The sequence below is a fragment of the Erpetoichthys calabaricus genome, chromosome 4 (genome assembly GCF_900747795.2).
Source record: "Erpetoichthys calabaricus chromosome 4, fErpCal1.3, whole genome shotgun sequence".
Taxonomy (NCBI): domain Eukaryota; kingdom Metazoa; phylum Chordata; class Cladistia; order Polypteriformes; family Polypteridae; genus Erpetoichthys; species Erpetoichthys calabaricus.
In genome coordinates this window covers 235,276,488-235,295,973 of record NC_041397.2, presented here as the reverse complement: position 1 = coordinate 235,295,973, position 19,486 = coordinate 235,276,488, and the positions used below count along the sequence as shown (strand labels likewise).

The 19,486-nt window shown below is 40.1% G+C and overlaps 1 protein-coding gene across 1 annotated transcript in view; it reads left to right on the top strand.

The window, feature by feature from the left end:
- The window catches only part of LOC114650659 (high affinity choline transporter 1-like), a 125,635-nt gene that overhangs the window by 49,252 nt on the left and 56,897 nt on the right, over positions 1-19,486 (top strand). The window contains exon 2 of the mRNA XM_028800440.2: positions 2,283-2,478. Within this exon, the coding sequence (XP_028656273.1) occupies positions 2,295-2,478 (184 nt within the window). The 5' untranslated portion in view covers positions 2,283-2,294. The remainder of the gene's footprint in view (positions 1-2,282; positions 2,479-19,486) is intronic.

Below are 19,486 nucleotides of genomic sequence, written 5' to 3'. Positions count from 1 at the left end.
TCATTTTGCTTGGCTTTTCTCTACATTCATAATGGCTAACACGGTACAGCACCCTAGTACTACAAACAAAGCACAAATAAAACACACACAGTAAATCATGAAAAACGTTCATGAAAAACAGAAACGGATGAAATGTAATGATGAAAATAGACAGTCCAGAGATCCGCACGTTAAATGGGAATGTAAAGATAGTCCTTCTGCTAGTTCCTGAAATGGTGAAGATGGGTGGACGGGCTTAGGAGCACTCCTTTCTTTGCAGGATGGCCATGAATCCACATACAGTACTCATGTACACAGGCAGATGGCAGACAACTGAGACGCCATTCACGAAACGATCCAGGACAAAACGAATAAGTACAGGTAACCCAACAGAAGGCAGACAGACAGGAACTTGAAACACAAACTACAAAAACTTTTTTTTGCTTTTGGTCACCGGCCCCCTTTTTAAAAGCAGCGCTGACATCCTTTGACCCCAACAGCCCCAGCAGGCTCAGCAGAAGACCAATCAGAGCCACTGCATGGACTACTGGGAGTTGCAATTTCAAATTCTATTGGCTACTTTCACCATCCCAAACTGCGTTCTCCACTACAGTTGCTACCTGTCCTCTCTACAGTACAGTATTGCCACAAAAAAAGCCATAAAAATTGCGGTGGATATTTGCAGTTTCCGCTAACAGTTATTAGATAGGTTCTAAGGAAAAATCCGCGAATGACTGAGGCCGCGAACTCTGAACCGCGACGTCGCGGGAGTCTACTGTATTGTCATGTGTGTGTGTGCATAGGGGGGAGTTTAAGGGCTCTGGTGAGGGTAATTCTCCGGTCACTCTACTGGCTGGCACTCAATGATAACATCTTTTCTTTCTTTCCCTCTGACATCACTTCCGGAGTCCTTCCACCTGGATCCTTTTCTTCCTGCTGGAAATGGTCTTAACCAGAAGAAACGCCATCTTTGGTAGTTGTATCCAGATTCCCGTCTGAAAAGATGCAACTTAAGACTTCACCCACGTTTTATTTCTCAGTTTTTCAGATATCAATTATACAGGGTTAGACTACGGGAGCCTCAATACTTCTCACTCTCTTTGCTTTGTTATTATAGTATCTAACTGAGCTGGTTAACTGTGACACAATAGGCAGAGATAACATGGCCTGTAAAAAACTAATATTACAATTACAGATAAGTTATCATTCTTACAAGCAACTGTGCATTTAAAACCTCAAGTCTAAATTTATGTTACTAACGGATGATAGCAATCAACCTACAAAACAGGCTCATACATTTTACAAGGTTTGATTTTTGGCAAATGGCAACCCTCATTGGTTTTGAAGTTGATATTTTATTTCAAACGCCTTTTTTAGACTTATGGATGTTGCAGAATTGTATGATAAAAGGCAAATTATTTCTTCAACAGTATAATGAGATACTTTCACTCCATCCATGGTTTGTTGTTCCTGTAAATAGCACGTAGAAGTCACTTGCCCTGTCCCACTAGCAAATTCAAACTTAAAAATTAACCTTTTCACTTTTTTGTGGCTCCCATTATTTTTAAAAGGAAAGAAATTCCATTCCACAGATGAAGTTTTGTTATGGTGCCCTTCAAGTGCATATAAAATTTAAAACGGATGAATGGACTATTGATGATTTCTTTAAAAAGCTTTTGGACAGTGATCTGTACTGCTTTTAAACAGTTTTACTGTTCAGATAATGTTCCTTATTTCTTGCCCGACATCTACCTTGTTTTATAATAAATTATCTACAATCAAATGACTGAATTAATTTTATTCAAAAATCATTTCAGTAGAACCTGTAGTTACCGTAATTTTTTTTTCTGGAGAAAAGTCCATTTCTGTTGCTGAAGCTATTGTGTGGAAATCATTTTTTCATGTTGAATATTTGTATGATAAAACCTGGATGAATCAAATTCTTCATTTATTTTAACTGACAGAGTGGTAGCTCTGTGGCTATGGATCTGACTTGGTATCTGGAAGGTTGCCGGTTCTAGTCCCGTTACTGCCAGAAGGGAACCTATTCTAATGGGACCTTGACAGAGGAACCTTAATATAAAAAATGCACCAGGGGCACCGTACAATGGCTCACCCTTCACTCTGACCTCCAAAGCTCACGCGAAAAGACAATTTCCCCTTAAGGATTAATAAAGTATATCCAAAAAAACATTACAGGTGTTATGTTAAATCACCTTTATGTTTTTCCTTATTACATCATAGTGAGGTATACAAGGAAAGGTTTTTTAATGTCTTTTTTTTTTGTTAATATTTTTGTCCAGGGTCATTAGAAGATGGCAGTACACATCCCAGGTCTGTTAGCTGTCATTGTGTTTTATGTGATTATCCTCATCACTGGCATCTGGGCATCGAGAAAGTCCAAAAGAGAGGAGGAAAAATGCACAGGAGAGCGAAGCGAAGTATCAGTGGTAGGAGGAAGAAACCTCAGTGTCTGGGTGGGTGTGTTCACAATGACTGGTAAGTAATCAATCTTTATTGTTAATCCCTCAGTACAGCTTCATTTATGATCGCCCAAAAAGTATCATGAATTTCATTTTTATTGTCTTCTGGAAAAGGTAATGGTAACCACTAATGGAAATGCAACAGTCCTCACAGGCTGTGGAAACATCTTGGTAAATCCCTCAGATTGAATCAAGTGGATTCCAATATCTAAGTAGAGAGGAAGGCTATGTCCACACCTCTGTGTATTCTTTCAAAAACTTTGTATTGAAATGAAAACAATCTCCGTCCACACTAGCATTTTCACATTGGTTATGAAAGTGTCTCTGTCTACACTGAAATAGCATATGACATAGCTGTTTGCCTACAATGGGCATGCACACATTGACGTAAAAGAAAGTGGTGTCCTCCACACCAGATAATCATTTGCAGCTTGTGCTTATTCACAAAGAACAGCAATAGCAAATCCGAAAAATAAAAAACACAGATTGTTTTGTTTTGACTGGTGATGAGGTGGAATTGTAATGTACAAATGGAAAACAAATTTTCTGAGAAAATGTAATGACCAGGGGCCTGATGTATATACGTAGAACTCACACTATAACATGGCGTAAGCACAAAAGCGGGAATGTGCGTACGCACAGAAAAATCCAGATGCATAAATCTGTGCGTTCGCCAACTTCCACGTTCTTCCGCTGCATAAATTCCGATCAGCGTGAAAAGTAACGCACGTGCACGCGCCTTCTGCCCCACCCCAACTCCTCCCAGAATTACACCTCTTTGAATATGCAAATCAATATAAATAGCCCTTAAGCTCAGAGTTTTGTGAAAAGACAATGGGAAAAGCACAGGGAAAATAGAAGAATTTCAGCGAATACCAAGTGGAGGCAAGAAAAAACTTACTATTCATTGGTTTAAACAGTGGTGTAATCAACAAAAGGAAGTTGATCGAGTGACATATAGTGTCGGAGAAACTCGAAAGCTCAAGTTCACAAAGTCGCACAGTGCCGAAATAAAAAATAAGTTGTCACATATCAAAGTCGCCATGAAAAGGCGAGTTGTAGCCCACTGTCTGAGTGTCATATGACAGCTTATTAGGGTACAGAGAAAAAAAAATAGGCACACAGTGGGAAAAAAAGCTCGAAATGTCAACTTTAATCTCGGAATTTCCACTTTAATCACGTAGTTTATTTTGTCATTAAAGTAGAACATCATAAACTTCATCTTAAAATTGTTTAATTTAGTAGTTTCTCAAATCCCATCGTAACTAAAGTAGCAAGTTAAGTGCTTTGTTTTGTAGTTGATCTTCTATGTGCTCTATGTGTGTGAATCACTACGTGCTTCCGGGCTTTCTCTTCCTCTGAATCCATTACATTTGTATTATTACAGCTCTCTGAATAATTAAAATACTGAGATGTATACGTGATATCTTTTTCATGATGATAGGAATGAAAGCACGTTATCAAACGTGGGAACACGGTGGCGCAGTGATTGTTCATGTCTCACGCAAGATGCTTTCTGCGCCATGCGCGACCTTCAATGAAATAATTTATTGCAGCAGTACTGTCTCTTTATAACGTACTAACCCCGAATTCCTGTCCTTACTTTTCTTTCTCCAAATACCCAATTGCCACACAATCATCTCTGTAATAGATGTTAAGCCATCTGTAAGCTTAGAACGATGATTCTTCAAAACTTTTAAGGAACATTGAAATATCTTCATAGTACATGTTTAATTATTCTATCCATCCATCCTTCCAGTGTCGCGCCAGCCCAGCAAGTATACAGCGCAAGGCAGGAACAATCTGTGAACTAGCTAGCGCTGCGGCACCGTGTCCTCACATGTTTAACAATATAGATCATTTAAATGAAGTTAAAGTTTTATCTGTATACTATAATCAACATATTTTGCTGCATTTCAATTTAAAAATGATATTGTCATCATATGTAAATATGCGCTTTATAAAGTGGTGCAGGTTGTGCAATATTATAACTGTAGTGCAAGTTTACAGTGAGGTAATTGTACTTATAAGTACAAACAGTTCTACAAGGAGCACTTGATGGACTGACTGAGTGTGATTAAAGTTTTTGGGATGAAACTGTTTCTGAACCACGAGGTCCGTACAGGAAAGGCTCTGAAGCATTTTGCCGTGGCTGAGGCAGCGTGTGCTTGATGCTGTATACCAATAATTCTCTTTCTGATCAGCTGCTGCTGTGATTCCAAACTCAGATACAGTGATATAAATACTCCGAGTGGTGCAGCGAGGATAATATGGAAAAAGATGATCCGCTGTGGCAACCCTTAACGGGAGCAGCTGAAAGAAGAAAAAGAAGGTGCAGGGAGAGTAACAACGCTAAAGCATTTATGGTATTTGGAATACTATGGCTATTCCCTGGACCATTATATTATTACAGGTTAATTACAATCAGATGCATTACACTAATAAACAATATGCAGTTAGTTTCAGTGTATAAAGCCGCGTCAAGAATGTGGATCTAAGAAAGAAAGGGTAACCACACAGGAACAGTAGCACTGCTTTGATGCTGGGTGCCGCCAGTCTGCAAAACCAAGCAGAGAACTTGCGTACGCCAGGGTATGAGGTACCGTGGAAATGTGTGTGGCTTTACGCCAAGTTTAGGTTTTATACATTGTGATTTGAGCATGGAAACGTTCGTACGCAACATTTCTGTGCGTACACACCATTTATACATGAGCCCCCAGGATCCAACCAGGGAAGGCCATGTAATAAGTGCGATTAGAGTCTGTATTTTCAAAGCTCTTTGTTTTTACTCATCCATACTACAACACAGAGCCTACATTTTCAGAAATATGTGGCTCTGGAGAGTGTTTTAAAGGGTCTCCATTTTCAGGAGTTATAAATACAAGGTAGTGTGGAAAAAAAGTCAAAAATGGAGACTAATCTCTGCATTTTTAAATGAAAATGTAGTAGTGTAGGCATAGCCAAAGGCAGAGTTCTACTGGATAGTAACCACAGAAGTGAATGCTTGTTGAGATATACCTGGTACAGATTTTGATCTGCGCTGGTATCCCGAAGGTTGCCGGTTCGAATCCCCATCACTGCCAAAAGATCCTACTCTGCTGGGCCCTTGAGCAAGGCCCTTAGCCTTCAATTGCTCCAGGGGCGCTGTACAAGGGCTGACCCTGCGCTCTGACCCCAAGGGGTATGCGAAAACTAACAAATTCCTAATACAAGAAATTATATAAGGCGAAATAAAGAACAAAAAAAAATGTATTGATAATTGGAGTTTGTTAGTGCTGGAGTGTACAACTTTGACAAATGATAAGGATGCACTTATACTACTTTGATAAATATCTTTTACCAGTAGGTTTTGTTAATTAGATCTATTCCTATATTTTCAAATTTCACATAATTCCACATTGAGGACCTGAATAAATCTAATTCAGAACAAACATTTTCCAGTAGAGTGTTGCAGTAAACAAAATCAAATCCTAACAACTCTTGATAGAAGGAAAATCTGCCACCGCACACACACAACAAGGCAGTTTAGAGTCATTGATTAATGCCACAGTGTAGGCAAAGGTTTTAAGTGTGCCATTGTGATTTGTGAGGTTTATTACAAACATATTATTTTATTAAGAATAGCCACATGAACTAGTTGACAGGGAGATGAGATGAGTCAAGTGTTACACAATGGTGAAGTGCTGATGTGCCCTGATCAATATTATGGCCAGGGATGTCAGGGTTGACAGCTATTTCAGATACTGCTTAACAAGCAACCTCTGAACTCAAGCAGGCCATTAAAGGAGAGTAGGTGGGCTTTTGTGCTATCCATATTACTAACCGAAGGTTACAGACGCAGGCTCACGGCTCAAAGCTCACGGGCGCATCGAGGCGCATGTGCACTGTGACTCAGCGCCCCAGAGTCAAACCCAACATCGAAGCGCACCGCCATATTGTGAGTGGCACTGCTGCGGAGTGAAGTAATGAATAATGTACTGCTTGGGATTGTACAAACTGCTGTACGCTCCAAACCAAATCCCAGGGGATTACATTTCATAGGTAAGGCTGAACAATTGTTGTGGCAATATTTGGCCATTAGAAAATCAAACCCAACATCGAAGCGCACGCACACCTCCATATTGTGAGTGGCACTGCTGCGGAGTGAAGTAATGCATAATTTACTGCTTGGGATTGTACAAACTGCTGTACGCTCCAAACCAGAACCCGGGGGATTACATTTCATAGGTAAGGCTGAACAATTGTTGTGGTTATATTTGGCCATTACAAAATACCGTTTGCAAGCTCAAGGACGCATCACGCGCATTGCGACTCTAACACCCCAGAGTCAAACCCAGAAGCATCCCGTTTGCAGGCTCACGGCTCACAGACGCGTATTGATAAAAACAATGGACGAAGACGCCTACAATGCGCTTCTCAAACAGCAGAAGCAAAGGAGTCACGGCTCCAAAACGAAAGAGCTCAACGATTGGAAGAACGACAGACGGCCGCTGAACAATTCCGCCAGTTAGCTTGACAACGCATTCTATAACGTTAGGTCACAATACAACCGCTGCCCGAGAGGAAAACGAGACAGGTTATAAGTAATAATCTTTAACAGGTCCTTTACTAAGATCGTTTTCCAGAGTACACGTTACACAGCTCCCCAATACCCATAATTCCGTATTACTACAGAATCCCCAAAGGTCCAGACTACAATATACTACAGCATATTTAAATCACATTACAGTAATTCAGTATTAACAGTAAGTGCAATTATAATTCCTAACGGTACACAACGTATAGCTAACGACACAGCCACAGAACAAACATAAACGAGACCAGATGGATAGAAACAATAAATGAATGCTCCATATTAAAAGTAAGTGCAATTATAATTCCACACAGTGAATGCGGCATCTAAACAGCTTTACTACAAATATATTTCTTTCATTAAATGAAAACTTTCCCAGGACGCCCCCACCCTCCATGCTCTTACATCCCTACATAGATTGGAAGGAACAGAAAGTAATTGCCATTCTTAGATTTGCGATTCTTTAGAGAATCGGGGCTTACTTGTTCACTTTAGACCAGAAAAAGATTGTTTCCATGTGTGGTTGTAGCATGTTTGTCTTTTGGGACCTTTGACCTGTGGAGAAAGCATAAAAACCTGGACAACTGCACAGAACCCCAGAGTTCATCTATGGATGAATGGAAAATATTGTTCCTGCTCGTGAGTTGAGAGATAAGACAGAGCAAATAAACACAGAAAAAGAAGGCATGTTAAGGGTGGTGGAGGATATTTACTGTATGGTGATCTGTTCTTTGAATACTCAGAGTTAGAAGATAAGGGAGAATTTCTAATTGAATGGCTAAATAAACAGTTATTAAAAAGCAAATGAAAGGATTGGAATGTGAAATTGCCTTGAGAAAACCGAAAGAGACTCTGAAACTCTGTCTATGCAAAATGGAAAAATACCAGGAACAGATTGGTTACCTAAAGAATTTTACTTTTTGGGAGATTTTAGAGCCCTGTGGTAAAGTAATCTCCACGGTTAATTGGTACCATTTTAAATAAATGATCGGCACACTTGCGGCTTTAAGGAGGGGGAGTGGTAGCATGGCAGGAGTGGTTCCTGGGGTGCAATGCGGGCGGTCCAACACTTAAGAGCATGGGTACGGAATCGCCCTTGGCCGTAATTGATGCTGGGAGGTGCTAATTGCCACACCTGTGCTACGTCCCCATTTTGAAAGGGGAAGCGCGAGTGTGAGATGAGAGAAAAACAAAGACTGAGATGGAGGTTAGAAGAAAGACACAAGGCAGGAGGAGAAAAGAGCCGGTGCAGGAGCAAGCAAGTGAAAGGGAGCAGACTTGTGAGGGACAATGCAAATAGCTGGGAGAAGAACCCCTGAGAAAGAGTGTGAGTGTGAGGCCAACACTTGGTGGGAGGAAGTTGAAAGTGGTCACTCCAGCTGAGCTGTTCCGAGGAGCTGGAGTGACTGGAAGTTTGGATGACCAGGATGGCAGCAGGGGTCTCGGAGGATTGGGAGGAGAGCCCCAGCATGAGTGCCCTGACCATTGGGGACCCAAGTCTTGATCCAGTGATGGAGCTTGTATGTATCCGTGGGACGGAAGGCAGCCAGACGTGCAGAAAGTCAGCTACGTCTGCAGATAGGACGACTCCTCTGCTGCATGGCACGTGAGGGATTAGCATGGGAGCTGCCAATTAAAGGAAGATAAAAGGCACTGGGTTTAAAAAAGAAAAGAACAGTTCCTGCAAGTGGATTTATAACCTTGTTTTAATGAATATTTATTGATTTTAACCTCCACTTTTTCATATGTTTATGGATTATTTGTTTATGGATTGTTTTGAAACACTGCACTGTTTATTTGAATACTTTTGATTCTGTTTTTAATAAAGGCACTGTACACTTTTTTTGCACATTCCACTTGCTTCATGTGGTGTCCTCATTTGTACAGCTCATCCTGGTCATGACTATAGATAGTGTCAGGTTCAAGAGGCTCCTGAATATGAAAGAGGGAGCATAGAGCCGCACCTGCACCATCACAAGCCCTTACTGAAAGAGATGGTTACAGAGGTGTTAAGGGAAGGAAATTTGAGGAAAATTATGGCAACAGGGATAGTTTATCTTCTGTACAAAAAACAAGATAAATCTAATTTGAAAAATTGGAAACCTGTAACATTACTTTGCGTAGATTATAAATGGTTAGCAAAGGTTTTGACAAATAGGCCGAAAAGGTATTCCCAAATATTATAAATCAAGATCAAACTTGTGGAGTTCAAGGGAGGAGAACAGATTGGAATTTGTTACTGTTGAGAGATGTCATAGGTGGCTCTGAGGCTAGGGATCTGCACTGGCAATCGGAAGGTTGCCGGTTCGAATCCCATAAATGCCAATAGGGACTCTGCTCTGTTGGGCCCTTGAGCAAGGCCCTTAACCTGCAATTGCTGAGTGCTTTGAGTAGTTAGAAAAGCGCTATATAAATGCTAAGAATTATTATTATTATTATTATTGGGTAGAAGATAGGAATATGCCTATGATTTTAATTAACCTTGATCAGGAGAAAGCATTTGATCAAGTGAATCACAAGTTTCTATTCAGAATGATGGAAAAGTTTGGCTTTGGGAATCATTGGATGGTTAAAAACAATGTACAAGAGAGTGGGAAGTAAAGTCAGTTTAAACAGGTATTTCAGTACATGGATACCACAAGGAGAGGAGTGTGCTAAGGCTGCCTGCTCTCTTCATTGCCTTATGTTATGTATATTGAACCGGTGGCCGAGCATATAAGAAAAAAGGAGGATATAGGAGACTGAACGTATCCTAATATGTAAAATATGCGTCTTTCTTTCTTATAAATGATAGAGATTTGTTTGTTATGTAATATTTTTAAAATCTTGCAGGAGGCATCAGTTTCCGAGTTAAACTGGAACAAGTCAGTAATGATGTACTTCGGTAAATGAAAAAAAAGGAGAGATGCCCTTTGTTGACTCTTGATTAACAAGAATTGTATAAAGATCTTAAGTGTCAATTTCTTCAAGACAGGAAGTGGAAAAAGAAATTAGGAAGCCAAAATAATGATATAATATAGAGACTCAATATGTGGAAAGGAAGAAATTTGACTTTTATAGGAAAGTTGCTAGTGGTGAAATCGGACATACCGTCCTTATGTATGTATTTGGAAATGTTTTTCCCTTTGCCTTGTTATTTGGGGATTGAGGTTAAATCAGTGGTGTTTCGATTTGTATGGGGATGTAGGTATGAGATGACAAAAAGGTTTGATATGGAAAGAAGTGTGAAGAATGAAAAGAAAAACATATGGGAAACTCTGAAGTCAGTTAGAAAAAGGTTCTGTGGTTAAATAGACCAAAAATGAACGTTTTGGCCATCAGACTAAGTCCCCATTATCAAATACTCATCATCCCCGCCATGAAGCATAATGGTGGCAGCAGCATTTTGTTGGTATGTTTCCCTGCAGCAGGCCCTAAATGGATCAATCAATGATGCAAAATAGAGGGAAAACCTGAAGGAAAACTTGATGCTGATTACAAGAATCCTCTACCTTGGGAAAAGACTTGTTTTCCAGCCAGATGACCCCTGGCAGAAAGCCAAAGCTACACAGGAATGGCTTAAGAACAACAGTGTTAAAATCCTGAAGTGGCCAAGTCAAAAACCAGATCTCAATCCAACTGAGAATTTGCAACTGGACTTGAGAGAGGCTGTTCACACATGCAACCTGACAGAGCTTGAACACCTTTGTGAAGAAGACTGGGGAAGACGTTCATTGTCCAGATGTGCCAAACTGATAGAGAGAGACCTAGCCGCACAGACTTGAGGCTGTCATGGCTGCCAAAGTTGCACCTACTAAATTTGGGCTTCAAGGGGGGAATACTTACTGTATGTGGTCAGTTATTTTGTGTTTTATGTTTGCAATTAAGAAGAAGAATTAAAAATACTTCGTGCTTTTACTTTGTGTCCAGAGCAGCTGTCTGTTGGGTTAAAGGGGCAACAGCGACCCCTAGAGTTTATGTTGGCATGGTCAGCTGGATTCTGGATGTCTGTTTTGGTCAGAAACCTTTTAAAAATCACATAAATGGTAACCCGACTATGCCAATGAAAACACTAGTGGTCACTGTTGCCCCCTTAACCCCAACAGACAGCCACTCAGAACACAAAGTAAAAGCACAAAGAAGTATTTTTAATTCTTCTCTTCTCCAATAGTGCTCCCCAAGCACCACAGCCACAGTAAACAGTCAAATAAATAAATACAATTCTTAATAATAATAATAATAATAATAATAATAACAATAATTCTCTCCTTCACACCTCCCAGCAAGCTCTATCCTACGCCTCCCGACTCCAGCCCACCTGCTGGGTCTTCAGCAGTTCTTTAAATAGTTCTTGACCTAGAAGTGCTTCTGCTCTTCCGTCCATGTGACTTGCCAGTACTTCTGGGTCAGACAGAGAATTAAAGTTCTTTAATCAGCCCGGAAGTACTCCGGGGCTTCCGTCCACGTGATCCATTAATACTTCCGGACTATAGGGACTTCCCAGGTCCTTCGACAGCTACCCCTGGCAGCACCCACGGCACCCAACAGGGCTGAGAAACCGCACTCCAAGACCCAGGATGCATTGCGGGAATCCAGTGCACCGCTATACTCCAGGGAAGATGCCATCTAGCGTCTTGGGGGAGGCAGTGTACAAAGGTTGTCGTGCCTTCTCCCATCCTTTCATTCTCGTGGCGTACTATCTATCTATCTATCTATCTATCTATCTATCTATCTATCTATCTATCTATCTATCTATCTATCTATCTATCTATCTATCTATCTATCTATCTATCTATCTATCTATCTATCTATCTATCTATCTATCTATGACCTGATTCCACATGGACTGTTCTCCTTTTTATTTTCTGTATTCTTCATGTTCTAATTATCTCAGTGGCTTGTAGCTTTAGAATCTGTCACTGTATGAAGGGCTTTTTGAAAGTGTAAATAAATTATGTTGTATATTTTCCTTTAGTCTACAATGACTACTTTCCTCTTCTTCAGATATTCTTAATATTCTATGTGCATTTAACTATTTAATTTTTCAGAACTTTTTTCTGTTAACAGATGGCTGGTGTGTTGTGTTGTTTTATGGATAGTCAATAATTGCAGATTTAGGAGATGTAAAGTGATGTACAGTATGAGTGTTACCTTAATCTATTTGCTACTTAGCTATATAGCACACCATTGAGTCAATTATTATAGTATAGTGGAATACTAAAGTGTCAAAGTACACTCTAACTATTCTTAAGGGAATGCTGGCTTAACTATAAAATTACTTTTTGCACAGATGTTTAACATCTACATGTTAGAAGTAAACTGAGCAAGCAAGTCATTAAAATCATAAGAAAAAATCATACGTTGTTAAGAATTCAGTTTCTTTTTAATAGTCTGGTGAACTGCATTTGTAACAAGCATTTGGAGTGGAGGTTTCCAGGTTGGCAAATGTTTCTTATAAATAGTGTTTTTGCTCAGTATGTATACTGTATGTAATTTAGAAGATAATATATCAAACAACAATGTGCAATATCAATGTTGCTTTAAAATATATTGGCTTTTTAAGATAAAATGATTTAAAAAAATAAATATTCTAAAATGTAAAGTGAAAATGATGTATTTTATTACCAAAATTAAAGGCAACCCTATTGAAACATTTTTGATTGCTCTAACTCTGCATTATATCTACTCTGTAAAGCCCATGGAAGGCCACAGCGTCTTTATTTCAGCTGTGTGGTAACTTGCATCTTATTAAAGCTATTGCTTTATTTAGACCGTTTATTCCCATTGATTGAATTCAGATTGCGGATTCTGAAGGCGCTCACAGTTTCAAATCTTTTTTTTCCCATGACGTTTATTATCCTTGAGCTCTTTTTCAACAATTTTGGCTGTTATAGCGTATTTTCAAAAAACGTTAGAAAAAAGGCATATAACTGTAATGAACCGATATTAGAGCATGTAACAAGACCCACATGTCATATTGACTGCCTTTTCCTGACAATTTTTACACTTTGTATGTTATAATGTTGATCAACATTCTTACAACTAGAGGTGCCAAAGTGGCTCTTCAGAACAATTGCACAGGGAAAACTTTTTTGCTTCCCAAATGAATCATCCACATGAAGGTTCCAGAAAGAGTCTATATTTATTTAGATCCATAACAAGTTCCACAAATAGATGATAACAGATTTGTGAAATACCAACGGGTTCCTGATTTTGAAAAAACGCCTACTGCATACAATCACACTGGCTAAGTTCTGTTTTTCTTTATCTTGTAGTATCCTGCTGGTAGCCTTCAATACATTAAAGATTTCTGTTTTGTCCACATATAAGGAATCTTTTAAAAGCCCAAAGACCCCATTTCATATGCAAAGAACCCATCACAGAATGAGATGTTTCTTTGTCAAACAAAAGAACCACATAACTTAGTAAAGCACCATTAAAGGATTTTGAAGTCACCACTCCAGAACATCCTGAGACTTTGCGGGATCTCCCCAAATGTGCTGAATATCATGGCTGGCCTGTACACTCGTACAGTGACTGCTGTGAAGAGTGGAGGCAGAACTTTTGTGTTTTTCCCAGTTGATTCTGGGGCTTGTCAGAGGTGTTTTCTTGCTCCTACTCTGTTAAATGCTTGCATGGACTGGGTGTTGGGCAGGGTCATGGCGTCTACTGGCTGTGGGGCATCTGTTGGTAAAAAAAGGTTCACTGGTCTTGTCTTTGCTGACGATGCTGTGATCTTCGCAGAGCCAATGGAGGCTCTGATTGAAGCTCTTGAGAGACTGAGTGAGGAGTCTCAGTGTCTGGGCTTGCAAGTGTCCAGGATAAAAACCAAGAGCCAGGCCTTTAATGACCTCTTGGGCACAGCCATCAGCAGTGTGTCTGTCTGCAGAGAGAGTGTCGACCTTGTCAAGAGATTTACTTACACCAGCAGCAACATTCATGTCTCTGGTGACTCTTCCTATGAAGTCAGTAGACAGATTGGGAGAGCATGGGGGGTCATGAGGTCGCTGGAAAGGCGTGCGTGGTGCTCCAGATATCTTTGCAAAAGGACGAAGGTCCAAGTCTTTAGAGTCCTGCTGATTCCTGATTTGCAATAATGACACCATTAGGTCCAGTGACTTGAGACGAAGACTGGACTCCTTCAGTACTGCGTCTCTTCAGAGAATGCTTGGGTACCGCTGGTTTGACTTTGTGTAAAACAAGCAGTTGCTCATGGAGTCCCGAATGAAGCACATTATCTTCATTGTGAGGGAGCATCAGTTACGGCACTACGACCATGTGGCACGCTTCCCCGAGGGTGATCTGACTCGCAGGGTCCTCATTGTTGAAGGCCCGAGTGACTGGACTGGGCCAATTAGACGTCCACATAACACTTGGTTTCAGCAGATAGAGGGTGATTTCTAGAGGGTAGGACTGGACCATGTGCCTGCCTGGGAGGTTGCCAGTCAGGATCCTGAGCTGTTTCATTGTGTGGTGGGTGCAGCAACGCACTGTACCAGTGCATGTTCCCCAGCCTGACCTAACCTGACACCAGAACTCTAGCACTTTTTGTTGTCTTCCTGTGCGTATTTTCACTTTTTTCAAATTTTCTCTCATTTTACTGAACACATTTTTATCTTAGACTTAAATTTCTGATTAAACTAAAATCACTGACCTCTGCAGCATTTTGTTTGAATCTCCTTGTGGTTCGCTGAATGAAACGTGTTCAGGTGGTCACTCCTGGTTGATTTTCTTTTTTTACATAAACAGAATTTTTTTTTCTACAATGATGAGATCAAACTTTACAAATGTTCTCGGTATTATCTGCATTTTTGCCTGTGCATATGTTTTCAGCGGACTGGATGCCTGCCTTCACCTGCGGATTCTTTCAGTTTTGTGGTGGCTGTGCTGACTCTTCCGATTGTCTTTTGTGTAGGTCCTGCTGTATTTCTGAATATTTGAGTGGATCGCTACTAAATGACATCAATTTCCTATGAATGCTTTGGTTGCTAAGATGAACACCTTAGGGTTACCCCCAGCTTCACACTTTATAAATAATTTTCTACACATTAAAAATGTTAGTGTTAAAATCACAGTGTCATTTTTTTAACATTGACTGTGCATTAAAGAGTAAAATGCCTCTCAGTGCTGATGTTAAAAGCTGGAGTGAAACTGTGGAGGCAAGTTTAATGTTAAACTCCGCCCATTTACGTATGACGGGCTTTGAGCGCCATTTCGTTCACATTGTCATATTGTTGGCAGTATTAAAGTGAATAATCTGTTTGTCATGATTGATTGTTTGGTTTGAATGTAACAACTTTAATAAGAGTTTTTTTTTTTATTGTAGCAAACGGTAAACTTTTAGCAGAATCACAAACCTCCAGAATACTTTATGTGGAGTTAAAACCCAGCTCAGCAATATACAGTGGTGTGAAAAACTATTTGCCCCCTTCCTGATTTCTTATTCTTTTGCATGTTTGTCACACAAAATGTTTCTGATCATCAAACACATTTAACCATTAGTCAAATATAACACAAGTAAACACAAAATGCAGTTTGTAAATGGTGTTTTTTATTATTTAGGGAGAAAAAAAAATCCAAACCTACATGACCCTGTGTGAAAAAGTAATTGCCCCCTGAACCTAATAACTGGTTGGGCCACCCTTAGCAGCAATAACTGCAATCAAGCGTTTGCGATAACTTGCAATGAGTCTTTTACAGTGCTCTGGAGGATTTTTGGCCCACTCATCTTTGCAAAATTGTTGTAATTCAGCTTTATTTGAGGGTTTTCTAGCATGAACTGCCTTTTTAAGGTCATGCCATAGCATCTCAATTGGATTCAGGTCAGGACTTTGACTAGGCCACTCCAAAGTCTTCATTTTGTTTTTCTTCAGCCATTCAGAGGTGGATTTGCTGGTGTGTTTTGGGTCATTGTCCTGTTGCAGCACCCAAGATCGCTTCAGCTTGAGTTGACGAACAGATGGCCGGACATTCTCCTTCAGGATTTTTTGGTAGACAGTAGAATTCATGGTTCCATCTATCACAGCAAGCCTTCCAGGTCCTGAAGCAGCAAAACAACCCCAGACCATCACACTACCACCACCATATTTTACTGTTGGTATGATGTTCTTTTTCTGAAATGCTGTGTTCCTTTTACGCCAGATGTAACGGGACATTTGCCTTCCAAAAAGTTCAACTTTTGACTCATCAGTCCACAAGGTTTTTTCCCAAAAGTCTTGGCAATCATTGAGATGTTTCTTAGCAAAATTGAGACGAGCCCTAATGTTCTTTTTGCTTAACAGTGGTTTGCGTCTTGGAAATCTGCCATGCAGGCCGTTTTTGCCCAGTCTCTTTCTTATGGTGGAGTCGTGAACACTGACCTTAATTGAGGCAAGTGAGGCCTGCAGTTCTTTAGACGTTGTCCTGGGGTCTTTTGTGACCTCTCGGATGAGTCGTCTCTGCGCTCTTGGGGTAATTTTGGTCAGCAGGCCACTCCTGGGAAGGTTCACCACTGTTCCATGTTTTTGCCATTTGTGGATAATGGCTCTCACTGTGGTTCGCTGGAGTCCCAAAGCTTTAGAAATGGCTTTATAACCTTTACCAGACTGATAGATCTCAATTACTTCTGTTCTCATTTGTTCCTGAATTTCTTTGGATCTTGGCATGATGTCTAGCTTTTGAGGTGCTTTTGGTCTACTTCTCTGTGTCAGGCAGCTCCTATTTAAGTGATTTCTTGATTGAAACAGGTGTGGCAGTAATCAGGCCTGGGGGTGGCTACGGAAATTGAACTCAGGTGTGATACACCACAGTTAGGTTATTTTTTTAACAAGGGGGCAATTACTTTTTCACACAGGGCCATGTAGGTTTGGATTTTTTTTCTCCCTAAATAATAAACACCATCATTTAAAAACTGCATTTTGTGTTTACTTGTGTTATATTTGACTAATGGTTAAATGTGTTTGATGATCAGAAACATTTTGTGTGACAAACATGCAACAGAATAAGAAATCAGGAAGGGGGCAAATAGTTTTTCACACCACTGTATATCACTCCATAAAGTATGTGAATTATATGAAAATATTCAGCTGGATAATGCATAGCAATACAGAATAAAGAAAATGTCATCTAAACACTGTAGTGAAGTACCTGACACATCACAGAGTGATAAAGGCTGAGTTTAGTTGTACCTCGTAGAGTAATAAATAACGCCTCACAGAGTGAGAGGAGATTTGAATCCCAGACTACATTTGTACTGTGTACACTTCATGGAGTTAAAGTATTGTCAGAGTAATTTTTATTTAACATTCAAGGAGTTGGATAGTGCCGATGTTATATTTTTTACACCAGTTGGTGTAGTGCAGTGTTAGAGTCTAACACAAAGTGGAGTAAAAACAACACTGGAAAATGTAACACTATATAAAGAGCACTTTTAACACTCTGTAGTGCAGGACCAAATGTTATCTATGATAGTGTTAAATTTAACTCTTAAAGAGTCAATTTAACAATGACAATTTTACTGTGATATGCGTCTTACTGTATATCATTATCCGACATATTTCACTAGATTTAAAAGTGCAATATTGTCCGCTAGCATTTCCTTTGGAGACTCGCTGGACTGCTGCATGCGCTCACTTTTCTTCGCTACATACGGCTGCCTGTTCTAAAGTGGCATTTCGTAAAGCCTTGCTATGTCTTAGCCAAGACATGACATTCACCATGTTACTCACTACTCTCAGTGCAAATGTTCAGTCTGGAATACACATAAAAAATTTTGCATATATCAACACTGTTTGCTGTTCAGCCCCCCTCCAACCTGAAGTCAAAGTCAAAATGAACTTGATTATCATCTCAACCATATAAGTATACAGTATACAGACAGACGAAATTGCAAAGCTCAGGGTCCAGAGTGTAACAACATGAAGTGAAAATAAAAAATTAAAATTAAGTTAAAAATAAAATTAAAATTAAAATCCATCCATCCATTTTCCAACCCGCTGAATCCGAACACAGGGTCACGGGGGTCTGCTGGAGCCAATCCCAGCCAACACAGGGCACAAGGAAGGAAATAATCCTGGGCAGGGTGCCAACCCACCGCAGGACACACACAAACACACCCACACACCAAGCACACACTAGGGCCAATTTAGAATCGCCAATCCACCTAACCTGCATGTCTTTGGACTGTGGGAGGAAACCGGAGCACCCGGAGGAAACCCAAGCAGACACGGGGAGAACATGCAAACTTCACGCAGGGAGGACCCGGGAAGCGAACCCAGGTCCCCAGATCACCCAACTGCGAGGCAGCAGCGCTACCCACTACGCCACCGTGCCGCCCTAAACTTAAAATTTTAAATTTAAATTAAAACTAAAACACAAACAAGACAAGACATTGTGCAAAGACAAGATTGAAGCAATGTATGATATTATGCAATCTAGATACATAAATATAGTCAATAAATATGTAATATAATCTATATATATAAAATCCCTATGTGCGTCCAGGTGTCCGTGTGTGGGTGTCTTCTGGTGAAGTGCGCATGCGCGGGTCACGGTGCTATGTGCGATATTACTGTCAGAGAAAGTTAGAGGCGTTTTACGGAAATACAAACCAGTATTACTGCGAGAGGAAATTAAAGGTACACAATAGAGTGACGCATATTACAGCCACATACAAGCCAGTATTACTGTCAGAAGAGATTAAAGGCATATTACCGACGCGCACGCCTATATTACCGCCAGAGAAAATTAAAGGTATATTACGGACGTACGGACGTACAAGCCAGCAGATGTACAAGACGGTATCCTTCAATAAGGGCGCGCACAAAAAGGCGAGCCTCAAAAGGACGACCTCAATTGGGCGCAGCGAATAAAGGCGCGCGTAAATAAAGATCTGCACCTGTTGCTCTTCACATATTCCAGAGCCATTTGAACTAAATTATCTACACGCCCTTATTGAATAGAGCCGTACAAGACAGTATTTGACATTTGTTGTATAATAGTTAGTGTTTGATTGTGGTGGTGGTGGTGGTGGGGGGGTGTGGCTATTTGTAGCTCATATTTCTTAAGCATAAAAAATTTGAAACAAGTACCCGATGGAGAGGTAAAATCAATGTTGAAGTCACAAGCTAATATTGCTGGCTCCAACGTTATTGACCTTGATGGTTCATAGGTCATTGTAGAACTTGGCTGATATCTTATAGTTTCAGAGAAATACTGAATTCTTATAATCAGCAGCTAATGCGGCCACGAGGTTTGTAGCATAACATAAGTACAGAGGATGTGTATATTCACTGTTTGCATAATGTTCCACGGGGTAACATATAGAAGTCATTCTATCCTCTTTTATTTATATCTCGGGGTTGACCGTTTCTTTTCTTTGCTTGCAATTTTTTACTTTGATGGCTTAACTTACCTAATGTAATAAGGAAAATTACCTAACATATAGAATGATGATATTGTTTTATTATTAATGTCTAACAATATAAACGTTTAA